Below are 16,200 nucleotides of genomic sequence, written 5' to 3'. Positions count from 1 at the left end.
TCCTCTCTGTGAGAAATGCTATATAAATAAATTTACTTACTGACTTACTTACTAATTGATTGAAGAAGAGTCATGTGTATCTGAACGAAGACAGATTTATCAAAGGGAGACTCCTGAAAAGTAGTCTGAGAATAAACAAAATAAAACACGTGTTAATATCGGCAAAACATTTCACAGATGGAGAGGAGATGTTGCCAATAGTTAAGCCTTCTGCTAACCGGAGCCAAAGGCTCCCAGCTGCTGCTTCAAGTTCACGTTTATGTAGCTCACATTAGTGAGACCTTCAAATCACAGCGTGTTCTCTGCCTAACCGCCCACCGCTGCAGACCACCTCATCAGGAGGAGAGCACTCAGCAGATCTGGTGACTGACCCCCAGTCAGAGGCCACACCCCAACTCTTGTCAGTGCAAACCCTAGCTCTTGGGGACCAGACAGCCCTGACACCCTGCTGGATCAGCGAACTGTCTGTTGCTGCCGTTACACAGGTTAGGCCTGTCACTGCATCTTGCCATCAGCCTGCTATGACACCCGATGCTGGGGGGGGTTTGCTTTGGTTGGATTAGAGCTACCACAGACGCTGACTGAAGGTCAGTCTCCCAAAGCTTCTGCCTGCTTTTGTGACCATAGGGTGCTAGCTGGTCAAAGCGGGGCAAGGAGGGGCTGAGTGCATGAGCTGTGTGCAACTCCAAATAAAAAGGATTAAATAAATCAATGTATCAGAAACACTGTAGAAGTGTGTGCATATGCATATGGTAATCTGGTTGGAGGGTCACAGAGAGGGAAGGGGGTGCAGGAGGAGGGTGTATTTTCAGATTCTGCCTTTTTGGTGGTGTTGTTTTAGTCTTTTCCAGATTTCTACCTACCCCAGCTTTAAGTGTTATCAATCATAACCTGCATGTTTTCCTGCTCATTAGATAAAGACTGATGTTTTGTTTTGATTACTGTGTTGTTGATCCATATTATTCTTAATTAGAAGGCTGTATGTTATCTCTAGAGATCAATGAAGAGGGTATAATTTCCACTGTGCACAGGTCAGACATGCCGACATTCAGTGACTACCATCTGAGTCAGCATCATGTGGAGTCACATTGTGTAAAACGATCATCAGCAGAACAGGTGAGCCAACAGCACACTGTATTCTGTCCCGTGTTATATTCATCAATCAGGGTAAACAAATATGGTTTCAATGCCAAATGCACAAGTGTATATATGTCTGTTTGAATTATGTGACTGAAGAGGAAAGTAAGAGGATGGATTTTTTTTCTCTCTTTCAGATCAGAGGACTTTTAAACACTGTGGACCGGACATCGTCCTCGAGCACACAGCCTGTTGTGTTTGACTATGTCTTCTCTCAGGACTGTTTCAAATGACTCTGTCATCATTCGTCCACCAGGCTTCTATATCATTGCATTTGAGACATTTCCCTACCTCAGTTACTACATAATCTTTCTAGCATTTGTCTATGCGGTTACATTAGTGTTCAATACTTTATTGATCTATATAATTGCCTGTGATCACTGCTTACACACTCCAAAATTTCTGGCTGTTGTCAACCTTGCAGTAATTGATATCGGCCTAAACACAAGCACGATTCCCAGCATGATTAAGACATTCCTCTTCAAGGACAACTTTGTTCCATACAATCTGTGTCTGTCACAAATGTTTGTCTACTACACATTTTCGACTTTGGAGTCATATGCACTCACTATACTTGCCTATGACAGATTGATTGCAATATGTTTCCCTCTGCGTCAGAACTTACTCAACACCTCGCAGATCATGTCTTGTATTATAGGCCTGACTTGGGTTTACAGTGTGGGACTAGTAGCATACGGCACGGCCATCATAACCCGACTGTCTTTTTGCAATTCTGTCAGAGTGTTCAGCTATTTCTGTGACTATGCGCCTGTGTTTAGACTCGCCTGTAATGATAACACAATGCAGTGGGCAGTAAGTGCACATTCTGGTATGTTTAATCTGATGGCCCCCTTTAGTTTTGTTATTCTGTCTTATGTCAGCATCCTGGTCACTGTGTTCAGGATGAAATCAGTAAGCAGTCGGATCAAAGCTCTCGCAACTTGCATTGAGCACCTAATGCTTGTTGCTGTATTTTACTTTCCTTTAACCATCATTTTCTTCTTAGGGCTTTATGTGCGAGCAATTGACCCAGACCAGCGTGTGCTGAGCCTGTCACTGGCTTCTTGTCTCCCACCCTGCATCAATCCTATTGTATATTCTCTGAAAACTAAAGAGATCAAAATCAGAGCCCTGGCACTGGTCCACAAAATGAGAAAAAGTTCTTGACAACTTTTCTTTCCACTGTAAAGCAATCTGTGGAGGGTTTTCACATTCTCAGGAAACTGACTGTGCACGTGTGTGTGTGTGTGTGTGTGTGTGTGTGTGTGTGTGTGTGTGTGTGTGTCTGTGTGTCTGTGTCTGTTGTGACATGGCCAATTTTACTTATCCCTCACTGTGGAGCAGAGACAGAAGCGACTGTTTTGTCCGCTGTTTCCACACATTTGCAGTATCATATTATTTATTCCCTATTGTTCAATATGTTTTTCTTAATATTTATCTTTCTTTGATATTCTGCCATTGCATAAACACCCACCAAATTCAGCAAGTCAATAAAATGCTGCTGACTTACGTAGACATAAATGTACTTGTTTACACTGGAATGTAAATGCATGATATTTGTATAGTTGGTTGTTCTGGCTCTTTCTGCATGTGACACAATCCAATTTGAAACACTTCATTATATTGTATTTCACAGTTACATCACTAATAAATTGTCTGATTAAACAGAGGGTCTCATCATTGTGTTTACTGGAGGTGCTGGCAGAGCTTTTAAGTCAGTGTGCTGCTTGTTTCTCATCAGAAATGTATTTATCGAACTAAGTTCAGGCAAGCTAGCTCCCAGTCAGTGACAAAGATTTATATGAAACAGGTGTATCACCATGTGAGTCTACTGATGTGACACGACAATCAGCTCTGATCATTTGTTAATCACCTCATTGTGCAATATACAGAAAATCAAGTAATGTGTTACTGTGTAGACTGGTGAAACTTAACTTGTTATTTCAGTATAGGGGCTCTTGGAGGAAAGCTGGCAGTACACAGGGGCCCCAATCTCACATCCATTTCTCACCAAATGGGAGTCTGCACGTTCTGCTAATAGATGCAGGTGAGATTAATTAGGCTGAGATTTAAACAGTAAGAAGTTTATTTGTCACAAGCAGGGTCATTAACCTGCATTCTCAGATGATGAAATCTCAAACTAGATTCATTAGAAAGACTCCTTCTGTCCTTCTGTCTGGAGTCATTATGCACTGTGAGATGATAACTGTGTCCTCAGAGAGGATGATGCTTTACGCCAGGGCCACACTGCCCGCGGAAGCGCAGGGCACCCGCATCAATTCCTATTGTATATTCTCTGAGCACCTAAAGAGATTCAAAATCAGACGCGCATTTCTCCATGCCGTCGACAAGCGATTCTGCTCCCAGCTCTTGTTTTTCACTGCCTGGCTTGTCAGATTCCCTCGCGGCTCGCGCAGAAAATAGACCAGACGCCGAACTGATCGCTGCAAATCGTGAGCCTGTGTGTGTGCTTTGTGTGTGTGTCCAGTGTGTCTGTGTGTCTGTGTCTGTTGTTAACATGGGCGCCGAAAGGAAACTGCCTTCTCTTCTCGGCGCTTCGAGGCTATTCGCGGCGCTTCCGCGGGCGGTGTGGCCCTGGCGTTAGATTTCTTTAGTTTTTCACAAACTTTGAGTCATACAAGATGTTTTTTTTCCCATGCTATAAACACCAAGGCCCTGAGTCCTTCTTAACATTAAATCAAATATTTAAACAGAAATTTGGTGTGATAATATTGGTGTGAAATGGCTAGTGGGCAGGCTGAAGTGTGTTTGCAACCCAATCGCCAAAATAAATATTGGCATGCTGCCCTTCTGTAAATCACAGATATGTTACATCTGTACATTTCATTTGTAGAAGATATGTTGAAATATATTATTTATAGATATTGTTGTGACAGTGCTGTGGATAACATGTGGTTAGGTTTATGCACAAAAAACACAACGTTTTGGCTTGAGGGAATACTTCACCCACAAAATGACCATTCATAAATCAATTAGTCATGCCGTGTCACTTTGAATTCATGAAGAAAACACTGTTTTACTGGCATACCACCACAGAAAACAGCAAACATATTGATTTATTGGTATATCTGGGACCATGTTTAACAAATACAAATCTATATGAAAACATCCATTTACAAACTGTCACACAAATCGTGCAGTATGATCCAAGTCTCATTTATCCAGTAGTATGCTCAGTGCTTCCCAAGCACATTCATTTTCGCAAAAACCTTACTAATTAACATGAAAGTGAAATAAAACTTGTCTATGCTCTCTTGAAAGCCAGAATCCTCATGGTGCACAACTAACCAGATTGATGCACTGACACATGCAGCCACAGAGGTGCTCTGCTCTGGTACCTGCAGGGGCTGCTCAAGGTGGGAAAATCACATTCGACCGTTAGAGCTGTGGTGGCAGCTATCGAGACAGATCATACAGGGGATAAGAGGCTTGCAGATGGTGACTGCAGCCTCATCTCTCAGTTCCTAGAGGATGCACAGAAGCTTGCACTGCACACCAGGAGGACAGCCATTCCAACGTGGGACCCTGGTCAAGTGCTGGCCACCCTGCAGCGGGAGCCTTTTGTCCCTCTTCAGTCAGTCAGCATTAAGTGGCTGTCACTTCAAGTGGCTTTTCTCTTGGCAGTGACGTCAGCCAAAAGAGTTGGGGAACTGCATGCTCTGTCAGTGGATGAGAGCTGTTGTCGGTTCCTGCCAGATGATGCTGGTGTCATGCTGCGCCCAAACCCGGCATTCCTGCCAAAAGTAATCACAGACTTTCATTTGAATCAGTTGGTGGAGTTGCGACCCTACAGCCCCCCTAAGGAGGGTGGTGAGGGTCAAGAAGACTCAAATCTCTGTCCTGTTAGAGCCCTGAAGGTCTATGTCCGGCGCACTGCAGTGTTCAGAAGGACAGACCAACGCTTTGTCTGCTTTAAGGCCCAGTGCCAGGGCCAGCCAGTGTTGAAGGTGAGTCTGTCTCACTGGGTCATGGACACAATTCAGCAGGCATACAGAGGGGCGGGCATACCAGTTGTGTCGAACCGTTCGGTACGCAACTTTCGGTTCAGCACGACCCTGTACCGAATTATTGGCAGGATATTATTTTATTTTATTTTGTTTCATTTTAATTCCTTTTTTGCGAGCTGAACCACTTAAAATATCTAGTTCCCCGACGGACATAATTGAGTGACGGACCGAGTCCGACCGTAAATCTCCACCTTCACTTTGTGCAGCGCATTCTCGCATTTTGACAACATGGCAAGTGAGCATGACGAAGCTGAAGACCCACCCGCAAACCTTAAGTCCTTCGATTGGGAACACTCTGGTTTCAGGGTAAAATACGAAGATGGAAATAAACAAGTGGACAAGACAAAAGCAGTGTGCCGACACTGCAGAACAGCGGTCGGGTATGTACTTGGAAACACGTCCAACATGCCAACGCATCTAAAGCGGGAACTGCTCATTGGTTCAACATCCCATTGTTCCGACCACATTGAACTCATTGTTCCAAAGTCCGTTCCGAAATCATCACGATGCCCTGTGGTTAAGGTCTGGTTAGGTTTAGGCAGAAAAACCACTTGGTTAGGGTCAGGAAAAGATCATAGTGTGGGTTAAAATGAAAAAAAAAGTGACAAACACATAAGCCATGAGCCTGCTCCGCCTCAAGCCGGTCGCAGCACACCAAACGCCCACCGCGAGACGTTCAGCACCGTGGACAGTCGGACTAATGGGATGTCGAACCAATGGGCTGTCGAACCAATGACATGGACCCTCTAAAGTGACACCACCCGAGTTTGAACATTAACCGGCACTACTAGAGAAAGCAATCTGGTGCAAACTATGATATCGTCATCGTTTAAAAAGAAAGAGCGTTTCCCTGACCATCACGCGAAAGAAATAACCAACGCCATTGGAGTTGAGTAAAACTGTTTAAGCTGCACTTCAGATATAAGCACGTTTTGTTTACTGCACTTTAACAAAGTGGGAAAGCTAAGTAAAAAAGACCCTTCATGATGGATACAAACAAGGACACGTGTACCCGGCCCGGAGGGTTACCGGGGCCCCGCCCTGGAGCCAGGCCTGGGGTTGGGGCCCGTGGGCGAGTGCCTGGTGGTCGGGCCTTCACCCATGGGGTCCGGCCGGGCCTAGCCCGAACCGGCTACATCTGCTCGTCCCCCTGCAGGCCCACCACCCGCAGAGGGATCCAGAAGGGTTTGGTGCAATGTGGATTGGGCAGCAGACCAAGGCGGGGGCCTTGGCAGTCCGATCCTCGGTTACAGAAGTTGGCTCTTGAGACATGGAATGTCACCTTTCTGGCGGGGAAGGAGCCGGAGCTTGTGGAAGAGGTTGAGCGCTACCGGCTAGATAAAGTCGGCCTCACCTCAACACATAGTTCCGGCTCTGGAACCCTAGTCCTTGAGAGGGGTTGGACTCTCTCCTTCACTGGAGTTGTTCCGGGTGAGAGGCGGAGGGCCGGGGTGGGCTTTCTGATAGCCCCCAGACTCCCCGCCTGTACGTTGGGGTTTACCCCGGTAGACGAAAGGGTTGCTTCCCTGCGCCTTCGGGTCGGGGAACGGGTCCTGACTGTTGTCTGTGCTTACACACCAAACAACAGTTCAGAGTACCCACCCTTTTTGGAGTCCCTGGGACGGGTGCTGGACAGTGCCCCGACCGGGGACTCCATTGTTTTGCTGGGGGACTTCAACGCTCACGTGGGCAATGACAGCGGGACCTGGAGGGGCGTGACTGGGAGGAACGGCCTGCCCGATCTGAACCCAAGTGGTGTTCAGTTATTGGACTTCTGTGCGGGTCGCAGTTTGGCCATAACTAACACCATGTTCAAACATAAGTATGTCCATCGGTGCACGTGGCACCAGGACAGCCTAGGTCGCAGGTCAATGATCGACTTTGTAGTCGTATCATTTGACCTGCGGCCATATGTTCTGGACACTCGGGTGAAGAGAGGAGCAGAGCTGTCAACTGATCACCACCTGGTGGTGAGTTGGATCAGATGGTGGGGGAAGACGCCGCGCAGACCTGGCAGGCCCAAACGAAATCTGCTGAGGGTCTGCTGGGAACGCCTGGCGGAAGAACCTGTCCAGATGATCTTCAACTCCCACCTCCGGGAGAGCTTGACCGCGTCCCGAGGGCAGAGGGGGACATTGAGTCCGAATGGGCCTTGTTCCGCTCTGCCATTGTCGAGGTGGCAGTTGCGAGCTGTGGCCGCAAGGCCGCTGGGGCCAGTCGCGGCGGTAAACCCCGAACCCGCTGGTGAACACCAGAGGTGAGGGGAGCCGTCAGGCTGAATAAGGAGGCCTACAGGGCATAGTTGGTCTGTGGGTCTCCGGAAGCAGCTGGCGGGTACCGGCGGGCCAAGCGGAGCGCAGCGGCGGCAGTCGTGGAGGCAAAAACTCGGGCGTGGGAAGAGCTCGGTGAGGCCATGGAGGAAGACTATCGATCGGCTCCAAAGAGGTTCTGGCAAATCGTCTGGCGCCTCAGGGGGGGAAGGCGGCAACTTGCTCATACTGTTTACAGTGGGGGCGGGGAGCTGCTGACGTCAACTGGGGACATTGTCGGGCGGTGGAAGGAATACTTTGAGGAGCTTCTCAATCCCACCAACACGTGTTCCAGTGAGGAAACAGAGACGGGGGTCTCGGGGGCGGGTTGTCCAATTTCTGGGGCAGAAGTTGCTGAGGTAGTGAAACAACTCCGAGGCGGCGGAGCCCCGGGGGTGGATAAGATTCGTCCCGGATATCTCAAGGCTCTGGATGTTGTAGGGCTGTCCTGGCTGACACGCCTCTGCAACATTGCATGGACATCGGGGGCAGTGCCTCTGGAGTGGCAGACCGGGGTGGTGGTCCCCATTTTCAAGAAAGGGGACCAGAGGGTGTGTTCCAACTACAGGGGGATCACACTCCTCAGCCTACCCGGTAAGGCCTACTCCAGGGTGCTGGAGAAGAGGGTCCGGTCGATAGTTGAACCTCAGATTGAGGAGGAGCAATGTGGTTTTCGTCCTGGATGCGGAACCGTGGACCAGCTCTTTACCCTCGCCAGGGTGCTGGAGGGGGCATGGGAGTTTGGCCAACCAGTCCACATGTGTTTTGTGGATTTAGAGAAGGCTTATGACCGTGTCCCCAGGGGCATCCTGTGGGGGGTGCTCCGGGAGTATGGGGTTGGTGGCCCCTTGCTAAGGGCCATCCAGTCCCTGTACCGAAGGAGCATGAGTCTGGTTCGCGTGGCTGGCAGTAAGTCGGACCTGTTCCCGGTGAGGGTTGGACTCCGCCAGGGCTGCCATTTGTCACCGGTTCTGTTCATAACTTTTATGGACAGAATTTCTAGGCGCAGTGGTGGAGGGTGTCAGGTTTGGTGATGGGAGGATCTCGTCCCTGCTTTTTGCGGATGACGTGGTCCTCCTAGCTCCACTGAACAGTGACCTCCAGCTCTCGCTCTGGCGGTTCGGAGCAGAGTGTGAAGCGGCTGGGATGAGAATCAGCACATCCAAGTCTGAGGCCATGGTCCTCAGCTGGAAAAGGGTGGATTGCCCACTCCAGGTCAGGGGGGAGGTCCTTCCTCAGGTGGAGGAGTTTAAGTATCTCGGGATCTTGTTCACGAGTGAGGGTAGGATGGAGCGGGAGACTGACAGGCGGATTGGGGCGGCGTCAGCAGTGATGCAGGCGCTTAACTGGTCTGTTGTGGTGAAGAGGGAGCTTAGCCAGAAAGCGAAGCTCTCAGTTTACCAGTCGATCTACGTTCCAACCCTTACCTATGGTCACAAGCTCTGGGTAGTGACCGAAAGAATGAGATTGCGAGTACAAGCGGCCAAAATGAGTTTCCTCCGCAGGGTGGCTGGGCTCAGCCTTAGGGATAGGGTGAGGAGCTCAGACATCCGGGAGGGACTCGGAGTAGAGCCGCTGCTCCTCCACATCGAGAGGAGCCAGTTGAGGTGGTTCGGGCATCTGGTAAGGATGCCTTCTGTAACATGCTGGAGGGACTACATCACCCGGCTGGCCTGGGAACGCCTTGGGGTTCCCGCGGCAGAGCTGACGGAAGTGGCTGGGGAGAGGACTGTCTGGGCTTCTTTGCTGAGGCTGCTGCCCCTGCGACCCGGACGCGGATAAGCGGAGGACGACGACGAGTACGGAAAGCTAAGTAAGTTCCGAGTAAAACTGAATCTGAGCAGGCTTTGAAGCTGACCAGCTGCAGTATATTTTTTATTTTAATTGAGTAAAATTGTTTAAGCAGAAATTTATATTTATATTTTTCATTCAAAAAATGTGTTAAAAAAACAGCAGGATTTTATTTTTCACTTTTATGTTTCTATTTTCATTCAAACAATGTGAAAAAGCAGGATTTTATATATATTTGTTTCATTCAAAAATTGTGTCAAGAGTTAACTGCTGTGGTGGCATGTTTTAATAAGGTTACCAATAAGTAAAAGATATTTAATAGTTGTCTATTTTTTTCACTACTGGACCGAAAAAAAACAAACCGTGACTTGTGTACCAAGGTACGTACTGAACCGTGATTTTTGTGTACCGTTACACCTCTAATTGTAACCTGGGTTCTCTGAGTGAGGAGATTATCTCCCAAGGCTCAAGGCTGCTCGGAACCCGTTCTAATCAATGTAAATTAGTGGGTGCATGCGCAAGGTGGGGTTTTTATAGCCTGGTGCATGTGGGCCACGTAAAGTGGCCTGTCTTAAAGATTAATTTTCCATGTCCATTACCCCAGATGGGGATAATTCCCATAGTTATGATATGACTACTGGGTGGGGGGGATAATCTCCTCACTCAGAGAACCAAGGTTACAATGTAACCAAATGTTTTGAGTTTTGCTCTTGTTAAACGTGGTCCCCTAGTCATCAGTAAATCAAGTGTTTGTTCTTCTCACATGCCTCCATGAAAAACAGCAAAATTTAAGGTTAAGGTTTAAAATTTAATACACAAATTTAAGGTAACATGGCATGACTAATTGATTTAAGAAGAGTCATTTGTAGCTGAACAAAGACAGATTTATCAAAGGGAGTCTGAGAATAAACAAAATAAAACACGTGTTAATATCGGCAAAACATTTCACAGATGGAGAGAAGATGTTGCCAATAGTTAAGCCTTCTGCTAACCGGAGCCAAAGGCTCCCAGCTGCTGCTTCAAGTTTACGTTTATGTAGCTCACGTTAGTGAGACCTTCAAATCACAGCGTGTTCTCTGCCTAACCGCCCACCGCTGCAGACCACCTCATCAGGAGGAGAGCACTCAGCAGATCTGGTGACTGACCCCCAGTCAGAGGCCACACCCCAACTCTTGTCAGTGCAAACCCTAGCTCTTGGGGACCAGACAGCCCTGACACTCTGCTGGATCAACTAACTGTCTGTTGTAGAAGTGTGTGCATATGCATATGGTAATCTGGTTGGAGGGTCTTAGCACAGAGAGGGAAGGGGGTGCAGGAGGAGGGTGTATTTTCAGATTCTGCCTTTTTGGTGGTGTTGTTTTAGTCTTTTCCAGATTTCTGCCTACCCCAGCTTTAAGTGTTATCAATCATAACTTGCATGTTTTCCTGCTCATTAGATAAAGACTAATGTTTTGTTTTGCCTGGACAAAACACTAGTCTCCACAGATTAATTTCAGTAAAAGGGCACTGATGATTACTGTGTTGTTGATCCTATTGTTCTTAATTAGAAGACTGTATGTTATCTCTAGAGATCAATCAAGAGGGTATAATTTCCACTGTGCACAGGTCAGACATGCCGACATTCAGTGACTACCATCTGAGTCAGCATCATGTGGAGTCACATTGTGTAAAACGATCATCAGCAGAACAGGTGAGCCAACAGCACACTGTATTCTGTCCCGTGTTATATTCATCAATCAGGGTAAACAAATATGGTTTCAATGACAAATGCACAAGTGTATATATGTCTGTTTGAATTATGTGACTGAAGAGGAAAGTAATAGGATGGATTTTTCTCTCTTTCAGATCAGAGGACTTTTAAACACTGTGGACCGGACATCATCCTCGAGCACACAGCCTGTTGTGTTTGACTATGTCTTCTCTCAGGACTGTTTCAAATGACTCTGTCATCATTCGTCCTCCAGGCTTCTATATCATTGCATTTGAGACATTTCACTACCTCAGTTACTACATAATCTTTCTAGCATTTGTCTGCGGTTACATTAGTGTTCAATACTTTATTGATCTATATAATTGCCTGTGATCACTGCTTACACACTCCAAAATTTCTGGCTGTTGTCAACCTTGCAGTAATTGATATCGGCCTAAACACAAGCACGATTCCCAGCATGATTAAGACATTCCTCTTCAAGGACAACTTTGTTCCATACAATCTGTGTCTGTCACAAATGTTTGTCTACTACACATTTGCGACTTTGGAGTCATATGCACTCGCTATACTTGCCTATGACAGATTGATTGCAATATGTTTCCCTCTGCGTCAGAACTTACTCAACACCTCGCAGATCATGTCTTGTATTATAGGCCTGACTTGGGTTTACTGTCTGGGACTATTAGCATACTGCACGGCCATCATAACCCGACTGTCTTTTTGCAATTCTGTCAGAGTGTTCAGCTATTTCTGTGACTATGCACCTGTGTTTAGACTCGCCTGTAATGATAACACAATGCAGTGGGCAGTAGGTGCACATTCTAGTATGTTTAATCTGATGGCCCCCTTTAGTTTTGTTATTCTGTCTTATGTCAGCATCCTGGTTACTGTGTTCAGGATGAAATCAGTAAGCAGTCGGATCAAAGCTCTCGCCACTTGCATTGAGCACCTAATCCTTGTTGCTGTATTTTACTTTCCTTTAACAATCATTTTCTTCTTAGGGCTTTATGTGCGAGCAATTGACCCCGACCAGCGTGTGCTGAGCCTGTCGCTGGCCTCTTGTCTCCCACCCTGCATCAATCCTATTGTATATTCTCTGAAAACTAAAGAGATCAAAAACAGAGCCCTGGCACTGGTCCACAAAATGAGAAAAAGTTCTTGACAACTTTTCTTTCCACCGTAAAGCAATCTGTGGAGGGTTTTCACATTCTCAGGAAACAGCCTGACTGTGTATATATATATATGTGTGTGTGTGTCTGTGTGTGTGTGTGTGTGTCTGTTGTGACACGGCCTATTTCACTTATCCCTCACTGTGGAGCAGAGACAGAAGAGGCTGTTTTGTCCGCTGTTTCCACACATTTGCAGTATCATATTATTTATTCCGTATTGTTCAATATGTTTTTCTTAATATTTATCTTTCTTTGATATTCTTCCATCGCGTAAACACCCAAATTAAGTAAATAAAATACTGCTGACTTATGCTGACATGAATGTACTTGTTTCCATTGGAATGTAAATGCATGATATTTGTATAGTTGGTTGTTCTGGCTCTTTCTGCATGTGTTACTTGACACAATCCAATTTGAAACACTTCATTATATTGTATTTCACAGTTACATCACTAATAAATTGTCTGATTAAACAGAGGGTCTCATCATTGTGTTTACTGGAGGTGCTGGCAGAGTTTTTAAGTCAGTGTGCTGCTTGTTTCTCATCAGAAATGTATTTATCGAACTAAGTTCAGCCAAGCTAGCTCCCAGTCAGTGTTTTATTTGTATTAGTCATGGTTGAATTTGGGAGACAAAGATTTATATGAAACAGGTGTATCACCATGTGAGTCTACTGTTGTGACACGACAATCAGCTCTGATCATTTGTTAATCACCTCATTGTGCAATATACAGAAAATCAAATAACATGTTACTGTGTAGACTGGTGAAACTTAACTTGTTATTTCAGTATAGGGGCTCTTGGGGGAAAGCTGGCAGTACACAGGGGCCCCAATCTCACATCCATTTCTCACCAAATGGGAGTCTGCACGTCCTGCTAATAGATGCAGGTGAGATTAATTAGGCTGAGGTTTAAACAGTAAGAAGTTTATTTGTTACAAGCAGGGTCATTAACCTGCATTCTCAGATGATGAAATCTCAAACTAGGTTCATTAGAAAGACTCCTTCTGTCCTTCTGCCTGGAGTCATTATGCACTGTGAGATGATGACTGTGTCCTCAGAGAGGATGATGCTTTAGACTTCTTTAGTTTTTCACAAACTTTGAGTCATACAAGATTTTTTTTCCCCATGCTATAAACACCAAGGCCCTGAGTCCTTCTTAACATTAAATCAAATATTTAAACAGAAATTTGGTGTGATAATGTTAGTGTGTAACGGCTAGTGGGTAGGCTGAAGTGTGTTTGCAACCCAATCGCCAGAATAAATATTGGCATACTGCGCTTCTGTAAATCACAGATATGTTACATCTGTACATTTCATTTGTAGAAGATATGTTGAAATATATTATTTATAGACATTGTTGTGACAGTGCTGTGGATAACGTGTGGTTAGGTTTATGCACAAAAAACACAACGTTTTGGCTTGAGGGAATACTTCACCCACAAAATGACCATTCATAAATCAATTAGTCATGCCGTGTCACTTTGAATTCATGAAGAAAACACTGTTTTACTGGCATACCACCACAGAAAACAGCAAACATATTGATTTATTGGTATATCTGGGACCACGTTTAACAAAAACAAATCTATATGAAAACATCCATTTACAAACTGTCACACAAATCGTGCAGTATGATCCAAGTCTCATTTATCCAGTAGTATGCTCAGTGCTTCCCAAGCACATTCATTTTCGCAAAAACCTTACTAATTAACATGAAAGTGAAAGTAAAGCATGTCTATGCTCTCTTGAAAGCCAGAATCCTCATGGTGCACAACTAACCAGATCGATGCACTGACACGTGCAGCCACAGAGGTGCTCTGGTACCTGCAGGGGCTGCTCAAGGTGGGAAAATCACGTTCGACCGTTAGAGCCGTGGTGGCAGCTATCAAGACAGATCATACAGGGGATAAGAGGCTTGCAGATGGTGACTGCAGCCTCATCTCTCAGTTCCTAGAGGATGCACAGAAGCTTGCACTGCACACCAGGAGTCCAGCCATTCCAACGTGGGACCTTGGTCAAGTGCTGGCCACCCTGCAGCGGGAGCCTTTTGCCCCTCTCCAGTCAGTCAGCATTAAGTGGCTGTCACTTCAAGTGGCTTTTCTCTTGGCAGTGATGTCAGCCAAAAGAGTTGGGGAACTGCATGCTCTGTCAGTGGATGAGAGCTGTTGTCGGTTCCTGCCGGATGATGCTGGTGTATTGTTGCGCCCAAACCCAGCATTCCTGCCAAAAGTAATCACAGACTTTCATTTGAATCAGTTGGTGGAGTTTCTGGCAACAACAACCAACAAGTTGGTGGAGTTGCGACCCTACAGCCCCCCTAAGGAGGGTGGTGAGGGTCAAGAAGACTCAAATCTCTGTTCTGTTAGAGTCCTGAAGGTCTATGTCCGGCGCACAGCAGTGTTCAGAAGGACAGACCAACTCTTTGTCTGTTTTAAGGCCCAGTGCCAGGGCCAGCCAGTGTCGAAGGCGAGGCTGTCTCACTGGGTCATGGACACAATTCAGCAGGCATACAGAGGGGCGGGCATACCAATACTAGTGGGTATGCACACTCAACACGAGGTGTAGCTATCTCGTGGGCCTTGTGGCATGGTGCCACCCTCTCGGAGGTCTGTGCACCTGCTGGTCAAGTCCATCCACATTTGCCAGATATTACTGCTTGAATGTGGCTGCTGGAACCTCCTTTGGGGAGCGTGTGCTGGGGGCCACCACACAGTAAGCCATGCCCCTGCCCCCCCATGCCCACCCTGGGTGATGTCATGTTGTCAGTGGCCTGGCAGTGGGCTGGCTAACTGGGCGGTCTTTCTTGCACCCAACCCCTGCGTCTGGTGGGGTTAGCCATGCTTATGGTACACAGTGTCTGGTGGTCTCACTGACCATTGAAGGTGCAAGATTGTTGTGCATTTGTTTAAGCCCAGTGGTGTTTTTTCATATCCACACTTATTGGGTATTTTCTGTTGTTAATGCACCTGGCAGTGGGTACGTCTCTTTCAAAAATTGGGGGGGCACTTGTGAACTTGCATCTGCTCTGTTTCCTGGGGCCCCTCGCGGTGTGTCTTAAGGGGTTCCCTTAGTTATGATAAAACTACTGGGTGGGGAGATAATCTCGATTCGATAGCAAACATTCGGTTACATTGTATCTAGGGCCATAACAGTACATGTATTTGTGTCGAACCGTTCGGTACGCGACTTTCGGTTCGGCACGACCCTGTACCGAATTACTGGGCGCAGGATATTATTTTATTTTATTTTGTTTTATTTTAATTCCGTTTTTGCGAGCCGAACCACTTAAAATATCTAGTTCCCCGACGGACATAATTGAGTGACGGACCGAGTCCGACCATAAATCTCCACCTTCACTTTGTGCAGCGCATTCTCGCATTTTGACAACATGGCAAGTAAGCCTGACAAAGCTGAAGACCCACCCGCAAACCTTAAGTCCTCCGTTTGGGAACACTTTGGTTTCAGAGCAAAATACAAAGATGGAAATAAACAAGTGGACAAGACAAAAGCAGTGTGCCGACACTGCAGAAGAGCAGTCGGGTATGTACTTGGAAACACGTCCAACATGCTAACGCATCTAAAGTAGGGTGACCATATTTTGATTTCCAAAAAAGAGGACATTCAGCCGGCCACGACATAGCCTACATAAATGATAGCCGCAGCTTACTCAAAGATGCCTTATCATTTTAATATATTTAAAATTTATATGTATGGATAGAAAATTCAGTTATATTACAAGATAATATCTCTCAAAGACAGAAATTCAGATAGGCCCCAATAGGGGACACATACACACACTAGAGTGTGGCGATCCGAGCCCGACGGTACCCGACAGGTCGGGCCGGGTTTGGTCAAAAATGTAGCTAGAAATTGTATTCGGGCTCGGGTCGGATTCGGTCAGCTTTCAGTGAAAATGTAGTGTAAAAGTAAATAAAATCCTAATGTCTGTCCTGTTTGTTGCTCGGGCTCTGTTATTTACATGACAACACCTGAACATAACACACACAGACACACACTGGCTGTTTGTTTCTATCTCTCTCCTCGCTGGAAGTC

At 46.3% G+C, this 16,200-nt stretch overlaps 1 protein-coding gene and 1 pseudogene across 1 annotated transcript; both read left to right on the top strand.

Moving 5' to 3' along the window:
* The first annotated feature begins 1,341 nt into the window (after positions 1 to 1,341).
* On the top strand, positions 1,342 to 2,304 carry LOC125898637 (olfactory receptor 5P3-like). The gene has a single exon (XM_049592476.1). It carries the CDS (start codon positions 1,342 to 1,344, stop codon positions 2,302 to 2,304), a length of 963 nt encoding a protein of 320 aa, XP_049448433.1.
* An 8,873-nt stretch (positions 2,305 to 11,177) lies between these two features.
* Positions 11,178 to 12,138, top strand: LOC125898636 (olfactory receptor 5P3-like; annotated as a pseudogene).
* Positions 12,139 to 16,200: the final 4,062 nt, after the last annotated feature.

This window comes from Epinephelus fuscoguttatus, linkage group LG12, assembly GCF_011397635.1.
Source record: "Epinephelus fuscoguttatus linkage group LG12, E.fuscoguttatus.final_Chr_v1".
Classification (NCBI taxonomy): Eukaryota; Metazoa; Chordata; class Actinopteri; order Perciformes; family Serranidae; genus Epinephelus; species Epinephelus fuscoguttatus.
The sequence above is the reverse complement of the archived record's forward strand: the minus strand, read 5'-3'. Positions and strand labels throughout refer to the sequence as shown.

What these genes read in the sequence shown, in the direction of transcription:
- LOC125898637 (XM_049592476.1), top strand. Translation starts at nt 1,342, where the DNA reads ATGTCTTCTCTCAGGACTGTTTCAAATGACTCTGTCATCATTCGTCCA.